Consider the following 26,686-nt stretch of genomic DNA (forward strand, 5'->3'; position numbering starts at 1 on the left):
GGAGAGCGCTTGGGTCGCATTTTGAGAGCCGTGCAGTGTATTGCTCCGGGAGCCCGCCCTCCCCTGCTCCGTACCCCACCCCTCCAGTGCTCCCTCCCCCTAGTCCCTTGTAACCACCAATCTCTGTTTCTATGGATTTGCCTGCTCTGGATGTTTTATGTAAATGGAATCCTATCATACGTGACCTTTTGCCATCTGACTTCTTTCACTCGGTATGAAGTTTTCAAGGTGCATCCACACTGCAGGATGGTGTCAGTGCCTCATTCCTTTTCATGACCAAGTAACATTCCACTGGATAAAGCTAATGCCACATTTTGTTTCTGCATTCATTAGCTGATAGACATTTATTTCCGCTTTTTGCCTATTGTGAATCATGCTTCTGTGAACATTTGTATACAAGCTTTGGTGTGGATTTGTGTGTGGTTTTTTTTTTTAATTTTTTTTTTAACGTTTTATTTATTTTTAAGACAGGGAGAGACAGAGCATGAACAGGGGAGGGTCAGAGAGAGGGAGACACAGAATCTGAAACAGGCTCCAGGCTCTGAGCTGTCAGCACAGAGCCCGACACGGGGCTCAAACTCACAGACCGTGAGATCATGACCTGAGCCGAAGTCAGCCGCTTAACCGACTGAGCCACCCAGGCGCCCCATGTGTGTTTTTTTTTTTTTAATTGGGGCAAAACACGCATAAACAACATCAGCCATTTTAATCGTTTTTAAGTGCACAGGCCATTGGCATCAAGTACTTCCTCAGTGTTGTGCAACTGTCACCACCATCATGTCCAGAAATTTTTCATCTTCCCGAACTGAAACTGGGTCCCGTTAAGCACTAACTTCCCGTTCTCCTCCCCCCACCACCCACTGACAATCCTCTTAATACTTTCTGTTTCTATGAATTTGACTAGTAGAGGTACCTCACGTAAGAGAGCTCATATTTGTGCTATTGCGGCTGGCATTTCACTTAGCATACTGTCTTTGAGGTTCACCCATGCCATAACTTGTGTTAGACTTTGCTTTTTTGGAATTTTTATAATTTTATTTTATTTATTTATTTTTTTTAATTTTTTTTTTTATGTTTATTTAGTTTTGAGACAGAGAGAGACAGAGCATGAATGGGGGAGGGTCAGAGAGAGGGAGACACAGAATCTGAAACAGGCTCCAGGCTCTGAGCTGTCAGCCCAGAGCCCGACGCGGGGCTCGAACTCACGGACCGCGAGATCATGACCTGAGCCGAAGTCGGCGGCTTAACCGACTGAGCCACCCAGGCGCCCCTATGATTTTATTTTTAACATCTATTTGTTTTTGCGAGAGATTGTACAAGCAGGGGAGGGGCAGGGAGAGAGGGAGACAGAGCAGCCAAAATGAGCTCTGCACTGACATTAGAGAGCCTGATGCGGGGCTTAAACTTGTGATCTGTGAGATTCGTGACCGGAGCTGAAGTTGGACGCTTAACCGACTGAGTCTCCCCGGCGCCTTGAGTGAATTTTTTTTAAGTCTATTTATTTGTTTTGAGAGAGATCGACAGAGCACAAGCTGGGGAAGGGTGGAGAGAGAGAATCCCAAGCAGGCTCTGTGCTTGAACTCACAAACGGTGAGTTTTATATACCACATATGTAAGAGTTTATTTCTGGGCTGCCTTTCCACTGATGTATATGTCAGCCTTTCTTCAGTACCAAAGTGTTTTGATTACTCTAGCTTTGTAGCAAGTTTTTTAAAAATTATTATTTATTATTTATTTTTGAGAGAGACAGAGTGTGAGCAGGGGAGGGGCAGGGAGAGAGGGAGACACAGAATCCGTAGCAGCTCCAGGCTCTGAGCTGTCAGCACAGAGCCCGACGCGGGGCTCGAACTCATGAACCGCGAGATCATGACTTGAGCTGAAGTCGGAAGCCCAACCGACTGAGCCACCCAGGCACCCCTGTAGCAAGTTTTAAATTAAGAAGTGTGAGATTTCTAACTTTCTTCTTTTTTAAGAACGATTGTCTTGGCTATTTGGGGTCCTTTGATATTCCATGTGAATTTCACAATGGATTTTTTAATTTTTGTAAAAGATGCCATCAGGATTTGATAGGGACTCTGTAGATGGGGTAACATTGACATCTTAACAATATGGAGTCTTTCAATCCACGAACACGGAATGTCTTTCTATTTACTTGTCCGTCTTTAACTTCTTTTAGCAATGTTTTATACTTTTCAGGGTACAGATATTTTGCCTTCTTGGGTTTTTTTTTTCTTCCTAGGTATTCCTGAGTTATTTTCTTCTTTTTGATGCTATTGTAAATGGAATTGTTTCCTTAATTTCCTTTTTGGATTATTCATTGTCAGAGTATAGAATCTCAACTGATTTTTGTGTGTTGCTTTATGTCCTGCAACTTTGCTAAAAATTGTTTATTGGTTGTAACAGTTTTCTGGGTGTTTATAATCTTTAGGGCTTTCTACATGTTGGGTCATGTCGTTTGCAGAGATAATTTTACCCCTCCTTTGCAATTTGCTGGCCTCTTATTTTTCTTACTTAATTATGCTGGCTAGGACTTCCAGTGTTGTGTTGAATAGGAGTGAAGAAAGTGGGCATCCTTGTCTTGTTCCTAATCCTAGACAAGAAGCTTTCAGTCTTTCACTTCGAGTATAAAGCCCACTATGGGTTTTCATATATGGCCTTTGATATGTTGAGGTGGTTTTATCCTATTCCTAGTTTGTTGGTGGTTTTCCTGGGAAAGAGTGTTGAATTTTGTTAGATGTTTTTTCCTGCATCAGTTGAAGTGATGGTGTTTTTTCCCTCCTTCATTCCATTAATGTGGTCAATTCCATTGACTGATCTTTGTATGTTAAATCATCCTTGCTTCCAGGAGTAAATCCCACTGGGCCATGGTGTATAATCCTCTTAATATGGTGCTGAATTTGATTTGCTAGTATTTTGTTGAGGATTTTTGCATCAGTATTCATCAGGGATATTGATCTGTAGTTTTATTTTCTTGCAGTGTTTGCCTGGCTTTGATATTAGGGTCATGCTGACCTCATAGGATGAGTTAGGTAGTGTCTGTTAAGATTTCCCATTTTTTCATGATTCAATCTAGGTAGGTTGTCTGCTTCCAGGAATTTGTCTAGGTTTTCCAGTTTGTTGGCATATACGTGTTCATGGTACTCTCTTACGATCTTTTTTATTTCTGTAAAATCAGTAGTAATGTCCCCACTCTGATTTCTCGTATTAGTGATTTGAGTCCTCTCTTTTATCTTAGTCAATCTGGCTAATGGACATATGTTTTTAATCAGTGGACATGTGGCGATACACACACACACACACACACACACACGCACCTCGGAGCGGAATTGCTGGATCATATGGTAATGCTATGTTTAACATGTTGAGGAATTGCCACACTGTTTTCTAAAGTGCCTGCGAAATTTTACATTCCCACCATCATTGTACGAGGGTTTCAGTTTGTCAGTATCCTTGCCAACACTGATTATTGTGCATCTTTTTGATTCTAGGCATCCTAGCCTCTATGAAGTGGTATTTTATTGTAGTTTTGACTGACATTTCCCTAAAGACCAATGACGGTCAGCACCTTTTCATATGTGTATTTGGCCATATGTTTCCCTTTTTTGGGAGAAACATTTATTCAAATCCTTTGTCCATCTTTTTAAGTTTATTTATTTATTTTGAGAGAGACAGAGACAGAGACAGAGAGAGAGAGAGAGAGAGAGAGAGATTGTGAGTGTGCATGTGTGAGTGGTGGGGTCGGGGAGAGAGAATCCCAAGCAGGCCCCACACTGTCAGCACAGAGCCCAACACAAGGCTGGATCCCATGATCTCTGGGATCATGACCTGAGCCAAGATCAAGGAGTTGGACTTTCAACCCACTGAGCCACCCAGGCGCCCCCTTTGTCCATTTTTAAATTGGGTTACTTGTCCTTTAAAAATTTTTTTTAAGTTTATTTATTTTGAGAGCTAGAGAGAGTGAGGGAGGGACGGAAAGAGAGAAAATCCCAAGCAGGCTCCGCACTGCCCGCGCAGAACCCGACGCAGGGTTTGAACCCCAAACCGTGAGATCATGACCAGAGCTGAAGTCAGATGCTTAACTGACAGAGCCACCCAGGTGCCCCATATTTGTCCTTTTATTGTTGAGTTGTAAGAGTTCTTTATATAGTCTGAACACTAGTCTTTTATCAAAATATATGATTCTCACGGTTTTCCCCATTCTGTGGGTTGTCTTTTCACTTTCCTGATCATGCCCTTGGATGTGCAAAAGCTTTTATTGTTGATGAAGTCCATTGTGTTTGGTTTTTGTTGCTTGTGATTTTGGTGTCATTTCCAAACACCCCATCTGGACTAATCCCTGTCTCCTTGACATGCGTTCAAAGGTCCTCAAAGCATGGCACCATAAAGAGGATAAAAGAAATCATAATTCTTCCAGTTTGCTCCTAAGATTTCTCTACTGCCATCTTGCACTATGTGTTTGCTAGAGGGAGGAGAGGTGTGGCCCCAAGGTCCAGGCCTCTTGCTCTTTTGCAAATTCCTGTAGAGCAGTGGTTCTCAAAGGATGGTCAGGGGACTGGGGGCAGCAACCCTCAGGCATTTGTTGGAAATGCGGATTCTTGGACCCACCCCAGCCCTACTGAATCAGAAACTCTGGGTTAGGGCCCAGTGACCTTGTTTTTAATAACCTCTCCAGGTGATTCTGTTGCACGCTAAAGTTTAAAGACTACTGGCATAGTGTTTCTAGCTGGTACCACCTAGAGATTACTGGGGAAATCTTATTTGCCCCATGAGATGGCATCCTTGTCCTCCTCTCTCACTGTTCTAATTCATCCTCATCATCTCTTGCCAGATGTGAGATCAGATGCTTTTGGTAACAAGTAACAGAGAATCTCAAACTAGCCTAAACAACAAAAGAAATTAATGCATATTTTATTTGAAAAGGCTGGAGGAAGGTCAGGTTTAAGGGGGATTTTGAGCAGGACTTAGATTCTCTTTGTCCTCCTCTTTGTGATAGGTTTGTCTTCACATTGGCTTCCCTCATGGTTGCAAGATGGCTGCCTGCAACCATCAGGGCTTTGTGTTTCCTTATGGCTCCAGAGGAGATATCATGGCTTCCCACACCATCAAGCAGAACTCAGGGCTTGGTTGTGATTAGACCAGCCCTGAATCAGCCCACAGGGCAAGAGGCAGAGAATTTCCCTGATTGGCTTAGGCCTCCTCTCCCCACTGGGGATGAGATGAGTCCCACCCAGTTTTTGTGGCTGTTTCACAAAGGGGAAGGAAAGAATGCTCTGTGTGCAGGGGGAAGACATCCATGATGCCCTGGGCACTGGGACCCATAAAATGGCCTTTTTACTCTTTGCGCCAGCCAAATCCACTGTTCCTCTGCTTTCCTACCCTTTAGAGATACCATATCCAGAGGGATCCTCTAAAGCAGAAACTGTCTATAACACCCCTTATTAAAACCCTCTGGTGCCTTTCTCCAGACAGACATACACAGCTCTCAGGGTAAAGTTCATACTTGGAGATGTTTGAATTCTAGTTCCAGTTGGCCTTTGTGGCCCGCTCTCTTCTCACCCTTTTGAACCCCTTGGAACATTCCTCCCTTCTCCCCTTCCTACTCTTCCTTGCTGTTCTGCCTCTGCAGTTGCTGTATTTTACCTGGAATGTCTTAGTCCTTCTTCATTAGGCAAAATTGCCCTTCAAAACCCAGCTCTTCTCTGGGAAGCCCTCCATAGTTACAGGCTTCTAGGTAACACAGTCACCATGTGCCTGTACTGGCCTCTGCCTTGGGGCAGGGATGTGTCTGGTTCCTCCTGGTTCCCTGGTCCCCAGGCTTGTTATAGACCAGGAGCTCAGATAGTGTTTGTTGATTAAATACTACATTTATGGCCCTGCTGCGCCTAGCAATGTGGAGCCCTTGGTAGAGTTGTCGATGGATTAAACTGATCACAAACCTCACTTCTCCTGGTCCTGAGAAATCCTAGAGCCACAAGTGGCTTGCTGCTCTCAAGGGAGTGTGAAGGATGAGCCTCTGATGGGTTCAAGTTGTTGGTCCTTGGTACTTAGAGCTGGATTTGGGGCTTGGTAAGGGCTTAGAGGCCTTCAGTTCTGCACCGCGGAATCCTTGATCCTAAGGAGCCTTCTTTCATCCCAGGACACCGTGGACACAGGCCTGCTTTAATTGTGGACAGCCACAGATAACTTCCTCCTCCTTCAGAGGAATCGATGCATCTACAGCCAGGGGTTATTTTAGGCCTGTTCTTCCCATTAAAAACAAAGTATTTCCATTATTTTTATACATATTTGTTGAATAAAATTTGGAAAACATTTAAGTATAGACCACCTGTAATCCTTCCCTGAGCATTGATGTATGTACCTCCATTCTATCTTCTAAGCATGCATATTTCGTAACTTCGAAAGGTATTGAGATGATTATTTTATTTTTGCTCTGTTATTTTTATTAATTGAGATTATTTTGTTAACTAAACCCCACGCATTTCAGTAGAAGTCCCCTACAGCCCTGCCAGTGACAAGGTGAAGGGTAGAACGTTAAGACACATGGAATGGAACCTAGTAAGAACTATCATGAAAGGGACTTTTTTTCTTTCCCCCATCCCATCAGGGCACTAAGATGTGAAATTTTTATTTCTTTATTTATTAAAACAATTTTTAAAAAAATGTTTATTTATTTTTGAGACAGAGAGAGGGCGAGCTTGAGCAGGGGAGGGGCAGAGAGAGAGGGAGACAGAATCCGAAGCAGGCTCCAGGCTCTGAGCTGTCGGCACAGAGCCCAACGTGGGGCTCAAACCCATGAACCGTGAGATCATGACTTGAGCCAAAGTCAGATGCTTAACCAACTGAGTGACCCGGGCTCCCTAAGATGTGAAATTTTTAAAACCAATTGGGGGTAAAAACACTTCCAAAAAAAAAAAAGAAAAAGGAAGAAAAACCAAACCCTGTTTTGCCACATGTGAGGGTATAGTCAGGTGGTATTTACACAAAGGTTAATGGAATATCACTCTAACACATGTGTGATTAATACCAAGGAGCGTTGTTTCTTCAGACTTCTGCAGGATGATTATCTTTTAAAAACATTTCATTGGGGTCCATATACAAATTGTGGAATGTTGCGGGTTTAATCTCGGTATAGAACCAAAAAAGTTGGTACATTTTTTTTCCCGGGAATAGAACCAAAGCTAAGCTCAGAACTTCCCAGCAGCTAGAGCAATCAATCAATCAATCAGTACATTTTGAAAAATTACAAGAGGGAAGTGCATGGGGTCCCGGAGCTCTTGAATTGCAGAAGAGGAAGCAAACCGGATCGGCAGAATGGTCAAGCTTTCCTAGTGCCGAGCTCTGGAGAGGATGGGGGGTCTTGTGTAAGGGGATTGTGTAAGGGACAAGTTCACTGACAGATGCAGGAACTGCCTGGGTTTGGCCACTTCTCATACTGACTGTTGGTAATAACAGAGGGTGTGCTGATAGACTTAGTTCTAGGAAGGGACAGATTTGTAGGGAGCCTGAATAAGGTGGTGTAGGTGTGATACTTGCTGGCGGGTTTTGTTTGCTAGAGGTTCATCGAGAGCATGTTAATCGGTGTGGCTTTGCTACTGGGCTTTCGTGTTGAGAATCTCCTTTAACTGCCTTGACTTTGGAGGTGGAGGTGATTAGTGCCATTTTATAGATGAAATTGAGGTTCGGGGAGATGAAGTGACTTACTCAAGGTCACATAGCCAGTTAAGCTGCACCATCAGTACCGGAACTCAAGTTCACCACCTTTCAGCTGCACCCTTAGAGAAGGGGGCAGTGCCTGAGCCTGTCCTGCATGCACTGTGTGGGAGGCTGGGCCTGTTGTTTTGTTTTGTTTAAAATTTTTTTTTTAACGTTTACTTATTTTTGAGACAGAGAGAGACAGAGCATGAACGGGGGAGGGTCAGAGAGAGAGGGAGACACAGAATCTGAAGCAGGCTCCAGGCTCTGAGCAGTCAGCACAGAGCCCGACGAGGGGCTGGAACTCACGGACTGCGAGATCATGACCTGAGCCGAAGTCGGCTGCCTAGCCTAACCGGCTGAGCCATGGGCCTGTTGTTTTGTAAACACCACCTCATCCAATCCTTAGGGTAGCTCTGGGTGGTCCTTAGTATTACCCGAGCCACACAGATAGTAAGGGGTGCAGAGGCAGAGCTGCGGCTCCTAACCTGGGTTTGGTGGGGGGACTTCAGGGTGCGCAAAAATTCAGTAGAATTGCATGCAGGCCCCTGTTCCTGTTTGCATTTTTCTGAATGAGAGGAGAGGATACCTTTCATGGAGTCTCAAGAGAAAAAAATCCCAGACCTTTGAGCTCAAGGAAGGAGCCATAGTAACAGTTCATACTGACTGAGCCCCAGCCCGGTGCCTGCCACCCGGCGAGGCCTGGTGACCTGTCATTCCTGCGGAGGTCGGGTGAGCAGCAACCGGGCTGCTCAGATAGTAAGCGGTTTTGCACGATGACAAGGTTTGCTTCTTGTGGCTGGGCTTTTCCTAGCAATTAGTAGGATTTTTTGTCCTTCTGTGGAGCTGAGAATTATTAAAAGCCAGAACGATCTGCTGCTGTGCAAGAGGTCAGTGCCTGTGTCCAGGCCACCTTTGTTCCCTGGCCCCAGGGAACAAGTCTGGTTGGGGAGCGGTTGGTGAAATGAAGCGGTGAATGAAGGAACGAGTGGAAGAAAGAAGTACCTCTTTCTCACTGTTCTGGGTTGCAAGACATTAATTCATCTCTGATGGCTGTTATTCAGGGTCCCTGTAGTGTTGGAAGTCCTGGGGCGGTGCGGGCCAAGCACCATCGGAGGGACCCTAGGGGCCTCAGGGGCCATGTCCTTCCTCCCTGGCGGGAGGTGGTGTGCAAGCTGGCGGTGTCCCCTTACAAGGCTCTCTCCCCCAGCACGGAGCCTCCCACAGCATGGAGCAGGCCTGTCTCCTGCTCAGGGCCAAGCTAGGAGGGCCAGCACTGTCTTGCTACCCCCAGCATCTGGGACCTCTGGCCCCCTGCCTGCTCTGGTTTCTTGCATCCAGGTGTGGCTTGTCCCCCGAAAATACAGCCCAGTGGGGGGGCCCAGTTAAGTGCAGTGGCATCAACAAGCCCCATCTTCCAGCTGAGAAAATGTTGAAGTGACCTGCCCACGGCTGCAGCTAGTGAACGGCGGGCCTGGGACCTGGGTCCAGCCACGGATCACCGCATCCTTACATTTACATGGCCAGGAAGCCTCTGGAAGGTCTGCCACAAGCTGGAGACTCATGGAAACAGTGAGGCCACTCCTCCCTCCTCTGACTGGAGAGCTGCTCTGGCCCAGAGGATTATGGCCGAGGTTTTCTTTCCCCTGGGGAGGGGGGGGGAATGACTGGCCCCAGGGCACGGCGCCTGCCTTTGCCCAGCTAGGTTGGAGGGACTTTACGACACGCTGGGCCAGGAGCTGGAAGCGGTGAGGAGATTCCGGGAACGGCTGCTCGAGTTTGTGACGCTTCCCCCTTCCCCACCTACCTGTATCTGTAATTTCAGAGAAAAACAGCATCTTTGCACATGTGATAGGAGCCCAGTGTGGGTGAGAAAGAACAAAGATGGGAGGGCTAGAGAGGGAAGGCCTGGGTCAGCATCAGTGGCAATCTGCACGCTCGTTGTCCTTCTCCAGCCCCTGCGCTGAGCTGGGAGCCAGCGCTCGAAGGCCTGGGTCTGGTTGTTCTCCTGGGCCCTGTCCCTGCTGGGTGTGTGATGAATGAATGAATGCATGCATGCATGCAAGAATGACCTGGGGCGTTAGAAAACCTTTCTGGTGCAGGACCTGCCACTTAAGAATCTGGCCTCGCTCAGTCCCATCCCCTTCCTGGGCCTGGGTTTCTACACCTGGGCTGGTCTTCAAGGCCCTGATGTTCTGTTGCAAGCCAGCGAGGGCCCTGGCCTCTGAGAGATGGAGAGAGGCGCGAGATAGGTGCCAGGATTCCATGAGGACTTGGCCGGCTTGTATGTGGGCGATGGTGTCCTTTGAGCTTCCTGGCTGTGGGGCCTAGGAAGTAGAGCAGCTGGCAGGTGGGGACAAGGGAGGAGGGCAGGCTGGAGGAGAAGGGAGGGTGCAGGCGTGGGGCAAAAGGCCATTGGCTACCGCTGTGGGTTTCCGTGGCAACTTTCCCTCCCCCCCCTGAAAAATGAACTGGCCAGGGACCCCTCTGGGTTTCAGAGACTCCTGTGAGGGTTGGGGTCAGATCAGAGGGGGTGGTGCAGACTGGACAGGCCCTGGGGCAGGATGAGGAGAGGCCAGGGAGCGGGGGCAGTGGGTGCCGGCTGATCCTGCTGGGGCCGGGTCCCGAGGTGCTCCCCATCCCGTGGGCTGTGCACCCCTGCTCACTCTTACTTTGCCTTGTGTTTTCTGCAGATCATGATCGAGTTCTGTCCTGGGGGAGCTGTGGATGCCATCATGCTGGGTGAGTGTCCCTTGACCCGGTGCAGTGGTGCTGGGGTGGGCTTGGGGGCTCTAGTCCAGGACTGGTGTTCCGCACTCCCCTGCCCCAGCAGTTCATGTGGCCTGTTTGAGTACTTTTATGCTCTGTCCCCTTTTGGGAATGGGGTTGGGTTCTTGGAGGGAATGCAGGGTGCTCATTAGAAAGCCAACACTTCCTATTCAAAAAGCCATGTGTCCTTGAGCTGGTCACTCATCCCCTCCAGCCTTGTTGGCCGTAAGATGGGTGAGGCCTTCTTTGCCTCACCCCACAGCACCCTGAGGAGGTGAAAATGAGACCCCTAAGGGAGAGCCTTTGAAGAGTGGGAATTCTGGGGCACCTGGGTGGCTCAGTCTGGTAAGCCTCTGACTTCGGCTCAGGTCATGATCTTGCGGTTCGTGGGTTCGAGTCCCACGTCTCTTTGCTGACAGCTCAGAGCCTGAAGCCTGCTGAGGATTCTGTGTCTCCTTCTCTCTCTGCCCCTCCCCCGCTTGTGCGCGCTCTCTCTCTCTCTCTCTCTCTCTCTCTCTCTCAAAGATAAATAAACATTTAAAAAATTTTTACAGAGGGGCACCTGGGTAGCTCAGTCCGTTGCACATCTGACTTCCTGACCAGATTGACACTTAGAGGGGTTAAGGAGCTGTCCCAGAGTCCCACAGCAGGGCTGAGACAGGAGCCTGGCTCTTGCTGGCTTGGTGGGCAGTGAGTAAGGAGAGGCTGAGGGTCTGGGGCCCCAGAGCATTGATAGGCAGGCCTAGGATTTTGCGGTGGCTCAGGAGAGGGGAGTTTTCAGTACAATGTAGCACTATTCAGCCACTCTCTTACTATGAGGAAGGTATTTTCCCCCTGAGTTTATCTCAGGAATGTTGAATTTGTGGCGGCCCTTTTTGGAAATACAGAAATGCTGGCCTTCCTTGCAGAGCCCCTTACCACACTCCCAGAGTTGTCAGATGGGTAAATGATGGATGTGAGTACGTATGATGCGGACTTTGGGTGTTCCCTCTCTCAGCAGAGACTGCCTTTGAAGATTTTCATCGTTCTGGGTAGAATTTAACAAAATAAAAATGGTGGTCTTGTAGGAGTTGAGACTCTCTAGGTTATAAGGCGATCAGAGGACTCTTTAAATTGGTTTAGGGGGAAAAAAAGGTGGGAGATATGGGAGGGAGAATTTATTGGCACAAATAACTAAAAAGTTCAAGGGTGGCCAGCTTCAGGCACAGCTTGATCTAGGAGTTTTTGTTTTGTTTTGTTTTGTTTTGTTTTCAAGTTCTCATAAAAACATGGTTTCCTACTCCAACTCTTGGCCCCACTTTGTTCTGTGTTGGTCCCATTCTCATACTGGCTTTCTGTTTATGGTGACAAGGTGGCTGTAGGAGCTCCAGCAATCATATCTGTATTCCGAACAGCAAGATAGAAGAAGGGAGGGTAGGACAACTCCACAAACACACTTTCCACTTTTTTAAGGAGACATTACAGAAGCCCCATATGATACCTCCATTTACATCTCATTGGCCAGAACATAATAGCACACAGCTAGAAGGGAGGCTGGGAAATGTGGTCTTCTAACGGGTGGCCATGTGTTCAGATACTCACAAAGAAGGGGGGGAATGGGAGCCATCTACCGGCTCCTGCTACTCCAGGCATGCAGCTTAGCTCCTGTGGGGGGAGAATATCAGAGATGGAAAAGACATTTACACATACCTTGCACTTACTGGGTCCTTGACCTCATTCATAGCTGGGGCAGGACCCCAGGCTGTGGCTTAGCCTGCAGGCAGACTCACTCTCTGGCTGCTCTCTCAGTTCTCCTGCTCCAGTCCCAGGTGGTTTTCTTCTTGTTGGTGGCAGCAGTTAAAGGAGCATTGCCATTGCCATCAGCATCCCAAGTGGGTTTTGGTTTTTTTGTTTGTTTTTTTTGAGAGAGTGAGCAGGGGAGGGGCAGAAGGAGAGGGAAAGAGAGAATCTTTTTTTTTTTTTTTAATGTTTGTTTATTTTTGAGGGAGAGTGAGACAGTGCGAGTTGGGGAGGGGCAGAGAGAGAGGGAGATACTGAATCCGAAGCAGGCTCCAGGCTCTGAGCTGTCAGCACAGAGCGGAACGTGGGACTCAAACTCATGAACCGTGAGATCGTGACCTGAGTCGAAGGTGGATGCTCAATGACTGAGCCACCCAGGCCCCCCTAATGTTTGTTTATTTTTGAGAGAGAGAGGGAGAATTAGAGCATGTGTGTGGGAGGGGCAGAGAGAGAGGGAGGGAGAGAATCCCAAGCAGGCTTTGCGTTAATAGCAGAGAACCCATCGTGGGGCTCAAACCTGTGAATTGTGAGATCATGACCTAAGCCAAAGTCAGATGCTGAACCGGCTGAGTCACCCAGGCGCCTCACCATCAGCATTCTAGAAATTAGGGTGAGAGAAGAGAAGGTGGGATGGGGAGAGCTGACCAGGTGAGAACTGGTTGCAGCTGTGTGACGAGGGGTGGGCTCTCCCACAGACGCTGACCCTGCTTAGAGGCACTTTCCGTCCTCGGCATCTCCCCATCGCCCTGCAGAGTTGCATAGAGTGACGAGCCTGGACTTGGGGTCCAAGGGACCTGAGGTCTGTTTCTAGGTTCCTCTGTGGGGTAGCTGTGGGGTGCTGGGCTGGCCCCTTTGCGAGATGGGGGGAATATGCAGAGCGTGTCACTGTATGGCCAGGCTGGTTACTTAACACCCAGTGTTTGCTCTGATCCAGTTGGCCTTGCCTTGCCGGCTCTTAAACGTTTGGCTCTCAGCCCTCCTGCGGAGGAGAGGGGGTGGAGTGGGACTAGCTGTGGTTTCAAACAGACGTAGGACTCATCTGCAGTGTTGCAGATTTTTTTAATCTGAAGAAAATATTCATGTATTGCTGTGTAATCAAAAATTAATCTCAAGAATTTATCATACTGTATGATTCCAATTATATGACGTTCTAAAAAAGGCAAGACTGGGGACAGAAATCAAAGTAATGATTTCTCCAGCTCATGGGCTGGAGACGTGGGGCTGAAATGTTGATCACACACGGGTTCGGGGGAGTGATTGAAACATTCTGCATCTAATTCGTGATGGTGGTCACGTGACTATGTTTGCCAAAACTCATAGAATTGTACACCTAAACAAACGTGAATTTTACCGTTGATAAATTTTATCTACATAAGGCATATCTACCTGGTTGGGTCATTGTGAAGATTAACTGAAAGAATGCATCCAAGTCCCTAATACTGGGCCTCATATGTTGGTAAAACCTCAGAAAATGATGACCGTGAGATCTCCACCATCATCAACATCATCATCATCATCATCATCATCATCACTTTGCTTGTTCTGATTTCATTTATGTAAATAAATCAGGCACAAGAGGTCACAGTTTGACCTTTAAAAAAAATGGCCACAGATAATCCAGCATAATCTCAGGACCAGCCTAACAGTAATTGCCTTTTATTGGCCGTCCTTTGTGCTGAGAAGTGAACGTGCTTTATCGCTGGGGCCCTGCCTACGTCCATTCCCATCATCCCATTTTACAGATTGGGAGATGAAGGCACAGACGGATGGAGCGCCTTTGAGAAACCACATAGCTAGCAAGGGGCAGCACCTGGGTTCAGGCTCAGTCTGCGTGGTCCTGGTGTTCCCCCAGGCTCTAACCCTGTCTGTGGATGGCAGGACATGGGAGTTAAGGCTGAGGCCACAGGGAGGGATAGTGGTTGTGGATCCTGGAGAAGGACCCCTGGTTTGGGGCCAGGCTTCCGAGGGCATTGCTGCTGGCTCTGGCATGTGTTTTTGTTTTTGTTTTTGTTTTTGTTTTTTTAAAAAAAAATTTTTTTTTTCAACATTTATTTATTTTGGGGACAGAGAGAGACAGAGCATGAACGGGGGAGGGGCAGAGAGAGAGGGAGACACAGAATCGGAAACAGGCTCCAGGCTCTGAGCCATCAGCCCAGAGCCCGACGCGGGGCTTGAACTCCCGGACCGCGAGATCGTGACCTGGCTGAAGTCGGACGCTCAACCGACTGCGCCACCCAGGCGCCCCTGTTTTTGTTTTTTTACCAAGCCTGTGGGATCTGTCCTTCAGGATTTCTGGCCAGGCGCGGCCAGGGAAAACAGATGGGAGAGGACTGCCCTGATTGGAGGGAGGCCTGGGAGCAGTGCCCTGGCCGGCCAGCCCTGGAACCTGCAGCCGGAGGACCCAGCAGGCAGGGCGGTGGGAGCTCCCTGCAGCACAGGTGGCCTGGTGGCAATAAGAACTAAATAATCCCGCTGGCCAGTGGGGCAGTGAGCACAGGACGTTGACCTTGAATCTTCTCACGCCCTTCCCCTCCTACACCCACTCAGTCCCACTTTCTGTCGTTCCCACCTCCCTGACCCGTTGAGTCGAGAATGCTTCCTCTTCGAAGCCTTGGCCGCCTTCTTGTCCTCCTGCACCGCCACGATGGCCCGCCACCGAGCTCCCTGCAGGCTCCTCACTCACCCCACGAGGGAGACTTTTTTAAATGCAAAAATCAGATGGTCTCTGCCTTGCTTCGAGCCTCTCCTGGACTGCCCATTGCATTTCGAATAAAGTGCAACCCTCATAGATGGCCTGCAAGGTCCTGCAAAATCAGGCCCTTCTGACCTCTGACCTTGATTCGCTTTCCCCTCATCCTTCCCCTTTAGTCAACAGGGGCCCTTTGCACGTGCTCTGCTCCCTGTGTGGAATGCCCTTCTTAGTGCTCCCCACCTGCTCAGAGAAGGGTCCTGCCATCTCTAAAAAGCAGACACAGGGTTGTACAGTGTGTGTGTGTGTGTGTGTGTGTGTGTGTGTCTCCCTGACTCGCGCACAAGAGGCTCTTGATGACGGCCTTCCCACTAGCCCTTCACCTTCCAGCACCTTCGCTCCTCCAACACCACCACCAGCCAGCAGACATTTCTTTAACGCCAGCTCGTGTCAGCCTCCAGGCCTCTGCTTCTGCTGCTTCCTTGACCTGGAATGCCCTGGCCTCGCCTTTTCGCCTCTCGAACACCTGTTCTTCGTACAAGACACAGCTTGAATGTGTCCCCTTTCTCCTGGGGAGCCTCCTAATTCCCAGGCAGAAGGGGTTGCTGCCCATCCTGTCCACCCCCAACCCTCATCCAAATCCCACTCTGTTCCAAGCATTGCTCACCGTTTCCACGTGCCTCTCCGTGTCCCTGCACCAGGCACGGAGCCTGACATGGTGTAAGTGTCACTGACTGTCTGCTTGCAGAATGGATCTTTGCCTCTTGATATGAACCTGAGTTCTAAAGCCAGACTGGCTGGCTTGAATCTAAGATCGGTGAATTTCTTCCTGTGTGACCGTGAGCAAGTATGTTGGCCTTTCTGAGCCTTGGCTTCTTCCTCTGTAAAATGAGGTAATAATTGTGCCTGCTCCATAGTGTTACTCTGAGGACAAAACAGGTAACATGTGGAGTGTTTAGAAATGAACTCAGTACGTGGTCAAGTGCTCAGTAATGGTGGGGGCTTTTGTATTTCTTGTACCTGGCATGAACTTGACATTCAGCTGCCTGTAGTGGGCACTGCATTGACAGTGGTTCCCCTCTCTGTTTCCAGAGCTGGACAGAGGCCTCACCGAGCCCCAGATTCAGGTGGTTTGCCGCCAGATGCTGGAAGCCCTCAACTTTCTGCACGGCAAGAGGATCATCCACCGGGATCTGAAAGCTGGCAATGTGCTGATGACCCTCGAGGGAGACATCAGGCTGGGTACGGGGTGTCTGTGGGTGAGGACAGGAAGGCAGAGCCCCACGGGGCCCGCCTGGGGGTTGTCAGCCTGGCCTCTGTGGGCAGGAGGGAGTGCGTGTGGGATCCTCACTCCCACGGCGGCCCGAGATGTCGCTGGTCTTTCCGCCACCTGCCCCGGGCCACAGGATGGTTCCCATTGGCTCGGTCTCACCCACTGGTTCTTAACTGAGGGTGATTTTTGTCCCCCAGGAACATTTGGTTGTCACAACTAGGGACAAGGGAGACCCCTGGCATCTGGGGCTCACCATCCTCCAGCGCCCAGGACGGCCCCTCGCCAGGGATCTGCCCATGAGGCTGGTGGTGTCCTGTGGGAGGCGCTGGTCTGACCCTTTTGCTCCTGCTTCTAATCTAGAGAATTTGAGTGAGAGTGGCGGACAGAGGGACGAGTCTGCCTCCGTTCGCAGGTAGAAAATAGGACGTCAGGCGTATGTGTCGAAACAAACCTTTTTTTGTTTTCGTCTCTTCTCTCCTTGGGTTTTCTTTTTTTTTTCTTTTTTTTTTTTTTTCAGATTGTGGTAAAATGCATGTGACATAAAATTGATCACCTTAACTTTGAAGTGTAGTTTTTAAGTGTCCAGGTCAATGGCGTGAAGTACGTTCACGTTGTCGTGCAGCCATCACGACCATCTGTCTCCAGGAACTTTCCGAAATCCCAGACTGAAACACAGTCCCCAGTAAACACTAACCCCCACCCCAGGCCCTGGTCACCTCCATTCTATATTTTGTCTACGATTTTGACTGTTCTAGGGACCTCCTATAAGTGCAATCATTTGTGCTTTCGTTTCTGGCTTGTTTCACTCAGCATAATGTCCTTGAGGTTCATCCGTGTTGTAGCAGGTGTCAGAATTTCTTTGTGTTTTTTAATACCTTTTTTTTTTTTTTTAACCAAAATAACACAGGCACACCTCATCTGCTACCACCACCTCTTTCCCCATCCATCTCCACCAATGACACTGAACTCTTGTCCTATTTACTCCTGCACTGATCAATAATATGCTTATAATGCTATTTCCTTTTTTTAAAAAATGTTCGTTTATTTATTTATTTATTTTGAGAGAGAGAGTGTAAACACGAGAGGGAAGGGGCAGAGGGGGAGAGAGAGAATCCCAGGCAGGCTCCGTGCTGCTGGCACAGAGCCTGATGTGGGGCTCAATCTCACCACCGTGAGCTCACCACCTGGGCCGAAATCAAGTCCGACGCACTTAATCGACTGAGCCACCCAGGCACCCCTGTAATGCTGTTTCTTAACTAATGGCTTTTATTGTTTGATGGAAAATCATACATGTTTATTATCCAAAACTTACACAGTACAGGAACGTTGGGAGGGGAGAGCCTGGAAGTCCCTCCAATCTCATTCTCCAGAAGTTGGCACTGGTTGTCCTCCCAGATCACGTGTGCATACGTCTCTGCCAGTGGAAGGGTGTCCGGACAGAGAGATGTTTTGTCTGTCAGTGACAGAGAGACAGTTTGACTTCATTCTGCTCTTTTCTAGTAACACCTTCCTGGTGGCTAAATCACTCATTCGTCCCCACCTCTCCCCCTCCCTTGACCGTGTCCTTCCAGCGTAGGAACGTCACTATTGTACTTTCTCTAGTGGTAACCTGCGTAGCTGTAAGGAACAATTTGCATCATGGCCACAAGAAACTGCACCAGCGTTGAGTCCCTGTGATGGAGAACTGCAGGGATCATCATGAGGGTTGGAACAGAAATGGTGCAGTGCAATCATCTAGTACATCTTCTGCCACAGGAGAGCAGCTCCCAGCATCCTTGCTTTGAGGGCTCTGAAGCTCAGAGGGTGGGGACCTGCCCTGGGTCAGAGAGCTAGTAAGGACAGAGCCAGGGCTGACCCCAGGGCCCGCTGGCTTGCTTCCCAGGGCTCGCCCACATCACCGCGCTCCCCTCCATGAGGGCTTCGATCCTTGGGGTGGGGCTGGGCCTTACAAAATGAATGCAGTTCTAGTGGGTTCTCAGACTTAGTGCATTTTAGTCCTCTGGAGGGCTCCCAACACTCAGATTGCTGGGTGTTAACGCCAGCGTTTCTGTCTTGGGTGGGGCCCAAGAACTTTCCTTCCTTCCTTCCTTCCTTCCTCCCTCCCTCCCTCCCTCCCTCCCTCCCTCCCTCTTTCTTTCTTTCTTTCTTTCTTTCTTTCTTTCTTTCTTTCTTTCTTTCTTTCCTTCCTTCCTTCCTTCCTTCCTTCCTTCCTTCCTTCCTTCCTTCTTTCTTTCTATTCCTTCCTCCCTCCCTCCCTCCTTCCCTCCTTTTTCCTCCCTCCCTTCCTTCCTCTTTCTTTCTTTCTTTCTTTCTTTCTTTCTTTCTTTCTTTCTTTCTTTCTTTCTTTCTTTCTTTCTCTTCCTCCCTCCCTCCCTCCCTCCCTCCTTCCTTCCTTCCTTTTTTATTTATTTATATTTATTTATTTATTTATTTATTTATTTATTTATTTTCAACGTTTATTTATTTTTGAGACAGAGAGAGACAGAGCATGAGCAGGGGAGGGGCAAGGAGAGAGGGAGACACAGAATCCGAAACAGGCTCCAGGCTCTGAGCCATCAGCCCAGAGACGCGGGGCTCGAACTCACGGACCGCGAGATCGTGACCTGGCTGAAGTCGGACGCTTAACCGACTGCGCCACCCAGGCGCCCCCTTCCTTCCTTTTTTAAAGTTTATTCATTTATTTTGAGAGAGAGAGAGCACAAATGGGAGAGGAGCAGAGAGAAGGAGAGAGAGAATCCCAAGCAGGCTCCACACGGTGAGCACAGAGCCTGACGCAGAGCTCAAACCCACAAACCGTGAGATCCTGACCTGAGCCGAAATCAGGAGTCGGAAGTTTAGCCAACTGAGTTTCTCAGGGGCCCCAGAACTTGCATTTCTAATAAGCTCCCACGTGCAGCAGTACTGATGGGACCACTGTGACAACCACCACTTTTGACCCTCGCTGTCCAAAGTATGGTTGGTGGTAGCAGCAGCCTGACCTGGCAGCTTGTTAGAAATGCTCTGTTGTCCAGAGGGTAGGGTTGGTTCTGTCTTGAAACCAACAGTATGAAGAAGTTTCTCAGACCAGGCGTGAGCAGGGAGGGTCACACCCTGTGCTATGTCCTGGTACCTTCCGGGGGTCAGCTCACATCCCTGTGTCTCTTCTTCGTCCGTATTCCTTCTTTTACCTGGAATGGTTAAGTGCATGCACTCTAGTCAGAGAGTCCTGAGTTCAAATCCCAAGTCTGCCTCTAGGTCTGTGACCTTGGTAAAGCCACCTAACCTCGCTGCTTTTCCATTTCCGCATCTGTAAAATGCGAATGATAATAAAACATCTGTTGGAAGGTTGTGATACCAGTTACAAGCAGGTGTATGTGTAATAAGCTCTCTGTAAAGGCCAGCTGTCATTACTGTTGTTTCCTTAAGTGTCTGCTGTGTGCCAGGCCCTGTGCTGGGCTCTGGGAACTGGAAGGGAGTGAGATTCTGGTCTCCTTCCTGCTCCTGCAGAGTTCCCAGGCAGTGGGGAGACACTTGAGAGCATCAGGGCTGGAGTGGGGAGTTTATGGGGGGGGGGGGGCTCGGTTCTTCCACCTGAGCCTGGAGGTGTGGGTTTAGAAGAGCCTTTGGTAGGAGGATAGTTTGAGCTGAGTTGTGAAAGGCGGATAGGTATTTACCAAGTAAACCAGGTTGGGCAGGGCAAGCCAGGAAGAGGGAGCCTAGCAGGCAGGGGCATGGAAGTAAAGAACAGCAGAATGTTTTGGGGGGACTGATAATAAAAATAATACACATTGGGGCACCTGGTTGGCTCAATCAGTTAAGCATCTGACTTCGGCTCAGGTCATGATCTCATGGTTCGTGAGTTCGAGCCCCGTGTCAGGGCTCTCTGCTGTCAGCACAGAGCCCACTTCAGATCCTGTCCCCCACCCCCCCCATCTCTCTGCCCCTCTCCCCATGCTCTCTGAAAAATAAAAAAATAAACATTAAAAAAGATAATGCACACTTAACTGGGTTTACAAAGCACCCGCTAGATGCCAGCCATCAGAGGAGGCACTTTCTAGATGGGTCATTTAATCTGCACTCCAGGGGGTACTGGGCAGGAGTGTGGGGAGGGGAGGGACTGTACCCAACATAGATGAGGACACTGAGTTCAGACCGTGAGGGAGGAGAAGTAGCAGGGTTGGGACTCGCGTCTTTCGGACTTCACAGCTGCCAGTGGTTGGGCTCATTCAGGGGTGGAGCGTGGGCCAGGGTCAGGGAGGGGCCAGGTTGGGGAGTGCCTTTGCCTTCAGGCTCAGGGAGTATGGGGGGCGGGGCAGAAGAGAGCCTCTTGTGCTCCAAGGCATTCAAGGGAAACCTTCAGCTCCATCCTTCAAGAACTTCTCACTTGGAGGAGACAGCACACAGCAAACCTGGGTCAGGACCAGCCAGTCAGAGCAGAGAGGCCCTGGTCGGGGCAGGGAGGGAGGGAGGGTCCCAGCAGCCTTGGGCTGAGGTGTCCCCATGGGGTTCTCATCTCCCGTTGCCATCTCCCCCTACACACCCCCTAAATCTGGAGGGCACTGAACTGACATGCCGAGCGGACTCCAGAATCTCACTCAGAGCCTAGCAGAGGGCCGGATGGAAGCAGACGGGTGCATCAGGTTTCCAAATGACTTGGCGTATGCAGTTGAGAACACCAGGAAGCCAATGAAAAAGGCAAAAAGTGCAGGGAGAGTTGAGTGTGAGTATTTACACGATTTCACGGAGCCCTGGGAGCCGTGATATGCACGCCTGCCGGGGCCTGTTGTTCTGTTTTGGAAAATTCTCCATCCCCCTTGGGCCTGGAATCTGCAGCCTGGCGGAGCAGCGGAGGAGGCCTGGGAGACACAGTGGCAGCTCGACTGACTCTTGCTGGCTTCTTGAGACTGCCTCGGGCCCTGAGGCCCCCTCTCCCCCATGTCCTTATGTAACTCAGGGATGCATAAGACAGTTGCTTAGCAGATCTCTCTCCCAAGCAAGGGCCACACCCAGGCTTCTCAGTGGAGTGGGAATAGAGTGAAAAGCAGCAGGGAGAGCTGAGCAGAGCGTGGGCTCTAGACAGACAGGCACGGTTCAAGTCCTGGCTCTGCCACCTCGAGCCGGAGAACCGTACGTAACTATCCAAACCTCAGTTCTTCGATCTGTGCAATGGGTGTAACAGTAGATCACCTCCCAGGGTTAGTTGGAACCAGTCGGGTGAAGTATGCAAAGTACTGTCACAGGGAGGCTCAGGGTTATGTCCTTCTCTGCTGCTAGACACTTTGCCTTCTTCCTTGTTCATACCAGACTTCCCTGAGGTTCATTTGGTCATTGCCAAGTAAGGCACGAGCTCCCGCTCTGAGTGGGGGGAAGCGATTTCTGATGACCAGTGGGAACCCATAGGCGCGGAGAGAGAGAGAGGAAGCACGCCTGCTGCCCAGAGACCATTGGGATATTCGGTGGGGGGTGGACGCTGCGGTCTGAAGAACCGTGTTCTGGCCCCGGATCTGCCATGTCACCTTGGGTGACCTTGGGTGAGTCACCTCACCCTTTTGGGCATCAGTTTCTCAAAGTCAAGAGTGTGGTAACAGTTCCCATCTCACGGGATTCATATGACAGTGTAGTGAGACCGTGCACACAGAGCGTGCATCTGCAGGTGGGGCGCTGGCTGGCTCAGGCGGTTGAGTGTCCGACACTCGATTTCAGCTCAGGTCATGATCTCGCGGGTTCGTGGGTTCGAGCCCCGTGTCGGGCTCTGCGCTGACAGTGTGGAGCCTGCTTGGGGTTCTGTCTCTCTCTCCCTGTCTCTCTTTGCCCCTCCCCCTCGCCCCCCTCTCAAAAATAAACATTTTTTAAAAAGCATCTACACAGAGAGGGGCCAGCAAACGTTAGGTTTCCTTCTTGGGCCTAGGGACATTTCAGAGACGCTGTTATGAGAGACAGTGTTCCCTCTTCTCTGGAGAGTCTGTGTTCCTCTCCCCAGTGGTGCATCTCTGAAGATGGGAGGAGAATTTTACTTTTGGAGTCTTTCACATTCTAAGCAGGAGTCCAGACTGGCCTAAAAGTCAAAATGCTCAGCCCAGAACCTGGGTACCAGTCAGTAGTAGTTTCTGTAGCATTGTCGTCACTTTACCACGTTATGATCACTGCAGGATTCCTAATTCCCAAAGTCCCCTTGATGCATAGGAGGCCAGGCAAGTGGGCCTGGCGGGAGCCCATTACCTGCCCCTCACCCCCACCTTGACCCCCAACCCAGAATTCCTGCTTGCTGCAGCCAGCGGGCTGGTGACCTGGTTCTTTCACTATGACTATCGTGTACCGAGCCGGTGTTTGATATATAGTAATTCATTTCGTCCTTAAAGACCACTGCTAACATTTTACAGAGGAGATGGAGATACCTGGCGTCTAAAGAGGTTGACTTAACTCCAGATCGTACAGCCAGTAAGAGGCACAACTGGGGTTCAGACCAGTGCATCTGGCTTCAGAGCCCACGTACTTAACCATTACCTTATTGTAGCAACAAATGATGAGAACCGTTCTCCTGTGATCGAAGGCAGACAGGAGAATGTGCCTCTGTGTTGGGGAAGAGATCAGCTGGGCATCCAGGGCAGTTGAACCCTGGAACACAAACGCTCCTGAGACTCTCTCTGGTCTGCCTTTCTGTGCACGTTGGTTAGGCTCTGACCAGCCCTCTCCACAAAGCATCTGGCTAGGGCTAGTTTTAATTTTCCCAGCATCATCTTCTGAAGGTTGATCATCGGAACCTCACCATTTCAGGTCTCCGGTTAATAATCCCAGTGAGGGGTGTTGTGGGTGGCTCAGTGAGCTAAGCGTCTGATTTTGGCTCAGTTGTGATCTCAGGGTTCCTGAGTTTGAGTCCTGCGTCGGGGCTCTGTGCTGACAGCTCAGAGCCTGGAGCCTGCTTTGGACTCTGTGTCTCCCTTTCTCTCTGCCCCTCCCCTGGTCACATTCTGTTTCTTTCTCTCCCAAAAATAAATATTAAAAAAAAAATCCCAGTGAAGGATTCTGATTGGCCTACGTTGGTGTGGGCATAGACCCTCTGGATCAATCAACAAGGTCCAGTAAGGAGGGCTTCTCTGAGAAGGAAGAGGGATCAGGTAGCAATATGGAAATATTAACCCACCCCATTCCCTCGTCCTCTCCATGGAAGAGTGTGGTTGGGGTGGGTTGGATGGTTTTCCAGAAGGAAAGTAGATTTGCACTGACCAGAAAACCAAATTGTTGTCCCCCATAGACTGGCACAGCCTGTTGGAAGCAAGCACAGAGTTCTGAATGTGTAATTGAGGTTGAGGGAGAAAATACCAGAAAAAGACAGGGTTATGTAGGGGAGGAGAGAGAGAGTCAGTGAAGGCCGCGGGGCTGGGAGGCTGAAGGTGGACCGGAATGAATGGGAAAACAAAGGCTGCTATAGTGGTCACGTGTATCTAATAAACAAAAGAAAATAAACATGGAAACAGAAAAATAGAGCAGTTCGGTCAGCCTCACATTTGGCTACCTAATATGATGCGTGTTTCCTAGATGAGGAAACTGAGGCTCAGAAACATGAAGCAGTTTGTCTCAGATCACAGAATCTTCTCGCTTTCCTGCCAGGTGCTGCCTCCGTGACAGCAGAGGCAGGAAAGCTGCCTTCTGGAGAGGCAGACCGTGCTGCTAATTCAGAGAAGTCACTTGGGTGCCGTGGTGGGGCCTCCCTGTTGATGAGCTGGTGCTGTAATCCTGAGGAGGAAGGCCCGTGGGATTCCAGGGCTGGGGGCAAAGCCTTTGTTTTCTCCTGTCCCCAGCTCACTTTCAGCGGGTCCCTCACCCTCTCTAGGTTTCGCTTCCCTGTCGGCACCATGAGGACCCTGGCTGGGGTTTGTCCACGGGACCACTGCTGGCATTTTAGATGAGACCATTTTTACCTTAGGAGGTTCTCCCCCGTGAAATGGCAGGAACACTCGCCTTCATGTGACAGCCAGACCACCCCCACCCACTTTCAAACATCCCGGAACACACAGCACCCCGTGGTTGAGGACCACCTAGAAGGTTCTCAGACCTAAATCCCAGGGTAAGCCCTGACCATGCTGGCCTACAGACTCACTGGCCTGGGGTAGAGGGTCCAGGAGGGAAGGCGGTTTGCCTTTAACTGGCCTGACATTATCTGGGAAAAGGCTCCTCTTACCTTGGATTCTTTTGGTCGTCTGCAGTTAAGGGGACAGATGAGAGTTTCTGTTACATATCTCCATACGGTCTAAGTTCACGGCTCTGTGTGTGTGTGTGTGTGTGTGTGTGTGTGTGTGTAATATATAACTTCTTACATTGTGTGATTTTTTTTTTGTTTATAAAAGTAATATGTGGGATTTATGTATAGGAAGATACGTACAATGATACCCATTGCAACAATATTTGTAACAGCAAGAAATGAGAAATGATCCAGCTAATTCCTGTAGAGTTATGGTACTATCCTACAATGAAGTCTTCTTCAGCTACTGAAAATTGTAGGAAATGTGTAATCTCTTGTAAAAATGTATGTACACACCGTGAAGGGACAAAACACAAGCTGCAAGATAGTAGGCTTCATCTGGTTTTATTTTTCAAAGGTATTTTTATTTACGCATATACTTCTTATTTACGTAAATAAACGTGGAGCTGTGTGCGGCAAACACTTAAAGTGTTTATCCCTGCCAGGATTATGGAGACTTTCGAATCTGTAAATGTTTGGATTTTTGATAAGCAGCATTGCTTTGGTCATAAGAAAAACATATTTGTAAATGAGTATATAGATTGATACAGTCTGGACAGCCTAGAATTCCAGACAGTCTGGAATAAGACCCACAAAGAAGGACGCGAAAGTCATTCCTGATGTTGCCACAATGCACCACCCCAGTCTTCCTTTCAGTATTTTTTTCTGCGCACAGAATGGTAGAACCTGGTAGTGGTAAAGAGCACAGACCTCGGGATGCCTGGGTGGCCCAGTCGGTTAAGCATCCGACCTCAGCTCCGGTCATGATCTCACGGTTCGTGGGTTCGAGCCCCGCATCAGGCTCTGTGCTGCCAGCTCGGAGCCCGGAGCCTGCTTTGGATTCTGTGTCTCCCTCTCCCTGCCCCTTCCCCACTTGCACTCTGTCTCTGTCTCTCAAAAATAAACATTAAAAAAAAAAAAAAAAAAAGCACAGACTTAGCATATGTCTGTCCTTAGAGCTGGGTAACCATCTGCAAGCTCCTCAGTTTTCTCATCTGTAGAGAAGGGGGATAATAATTTTCCCTGCTCCGAGGGTCCTGGCTATAAATGATCTGCACAGGGATATATATATGCACATGATATGCAAAATGATTTGCAGAGGAAGATGTAAGTGATGTGCAGAAGTCTGCACAGTGCTGTGCACCTGGCAAGTTCTCAGTAAATATTAGCGTTTGTTATGACTGTTGGGCGTGTGCAGCGTGTCAGGTTTTTGCTAATCCCTGCAGTCAGTGTGCCCTCCGTCCAGGGTGCGCAGCTCACCCCCGGCAAGTGTGAAGTTCTCTCACCACATCCTGGCTCCCACTGGGTTTTACTCAAAAAGCAAAAACAAGAACCCACAAACCTAAAAGACTTCTGCTACGTGCATTTCAGCTTTTTAAGCCAGAAAAGCGGTGTCCTCTTTATCAGAAACATTTTAAAGAATAAAAGCATCTAAAGTTAAAAAATGTAAGACCCGGGGCACCTGGGTGGCTCAGTTGGTTAAGGGATCCAACTCTTGATTTCATCTCAGGTCATGGTCTCACGAACTGTAACAATGTGGAGCCTGCTTGGGATTCTTTATCTCCCTCGCTTTCTCTGCTCCTCTTCGGCTTGGGAGCACATGCGTTCTCTGTCTCTTTCTCTCAAAATAAATAAACGTTAAAAAAATGTTTAAAAGCAAAATGTAAGACCCCCTTGTGTGCTCTCCCCAAATCCTGCTTCTGGGGAGGTGGTTACCATTAGGTTTGATGTATAACCTCACAGACCCTGTTCTGTGTTTGTGGGTGTATGTGTGCACACAGTAGGTGTATGTCTTTCTTTTAAAATACAACTGGAATTCTGTACATTCTATCATATGCATCAATCACCATCATGTTCAGGGCAACATGTTATGGATGAAGTCCCAAGTTAGTACATACAAATGCAATCTCCTTTTTTTTTTTTTTTGATATATGTATTTTTTTAGGTGGGGGAGAGGGGCGGGGGGGGGAGAGAGAATATCAAGCAGGCTCTACACTCAGTGTGGAGCCCCATGTGGGGCTCGATCTCATGACCCTGGGTTGGTGACCTGAGCCGAAAGCACGAGTTGGACGCTTGACTGAGCCACCCAGGTGCCCCTGCAACCTCATTTTTTTTAAGGGCTGCATACTAGTTCACGGCTGGGCCGCACCACAGTTTTTCTAACTCCTTTGCCAGCTCAGCTTTGGCAACAACTGGGTGCTTTCCAATTTCTTACTCTTTCCAATAATGCTTCTGTAAGCTTCCATATATATTATAAACATGGTTT

General features: G+C 49.0%; 1 protein-coding gene across 1 annotated transcript in view; it reads left to right on the forward strand.

Annotated features, from left to right (window-relative positions):
* Positions 1 to 26,686, forward strand: part of STK10 (serine/threonine kinase 10) — a 117,516-nt gene that overhangs the window by 42,932 nt on the left and 47,898 nt on the right. Inside the window, exons 3-4 of the mRNA XM_043596003.1 lie at positions 10,386 to 10,434; positions 16,022 to 16,171. Of these exons, the coding sequence (XP_043451938.1) occupies positions 10,386 to 10,434; positions 16,022 to 16,171 (199 nt within the window). The remainder of the gene's footprint in view (positions 1 to 10,385; positions 10,435 to 16,021; positions 16,172 to 26,686) is intronic.

Source organism: Prionailurus bengalensis, chromosome A1, assembly GCF_016509475.1.
Source record: "Prionailurus bengalensis isolate Pbe53 chromosome A1, Fcat_Pben_1.1_paternal_pri, whole genome shotgun sequence".
Lineage (NCBI taxonomy): Eukaryota > Metazoa > Chordata > Mammalia > Carnivora > Felidae > Prionailurus > Prionailurus bengalensis.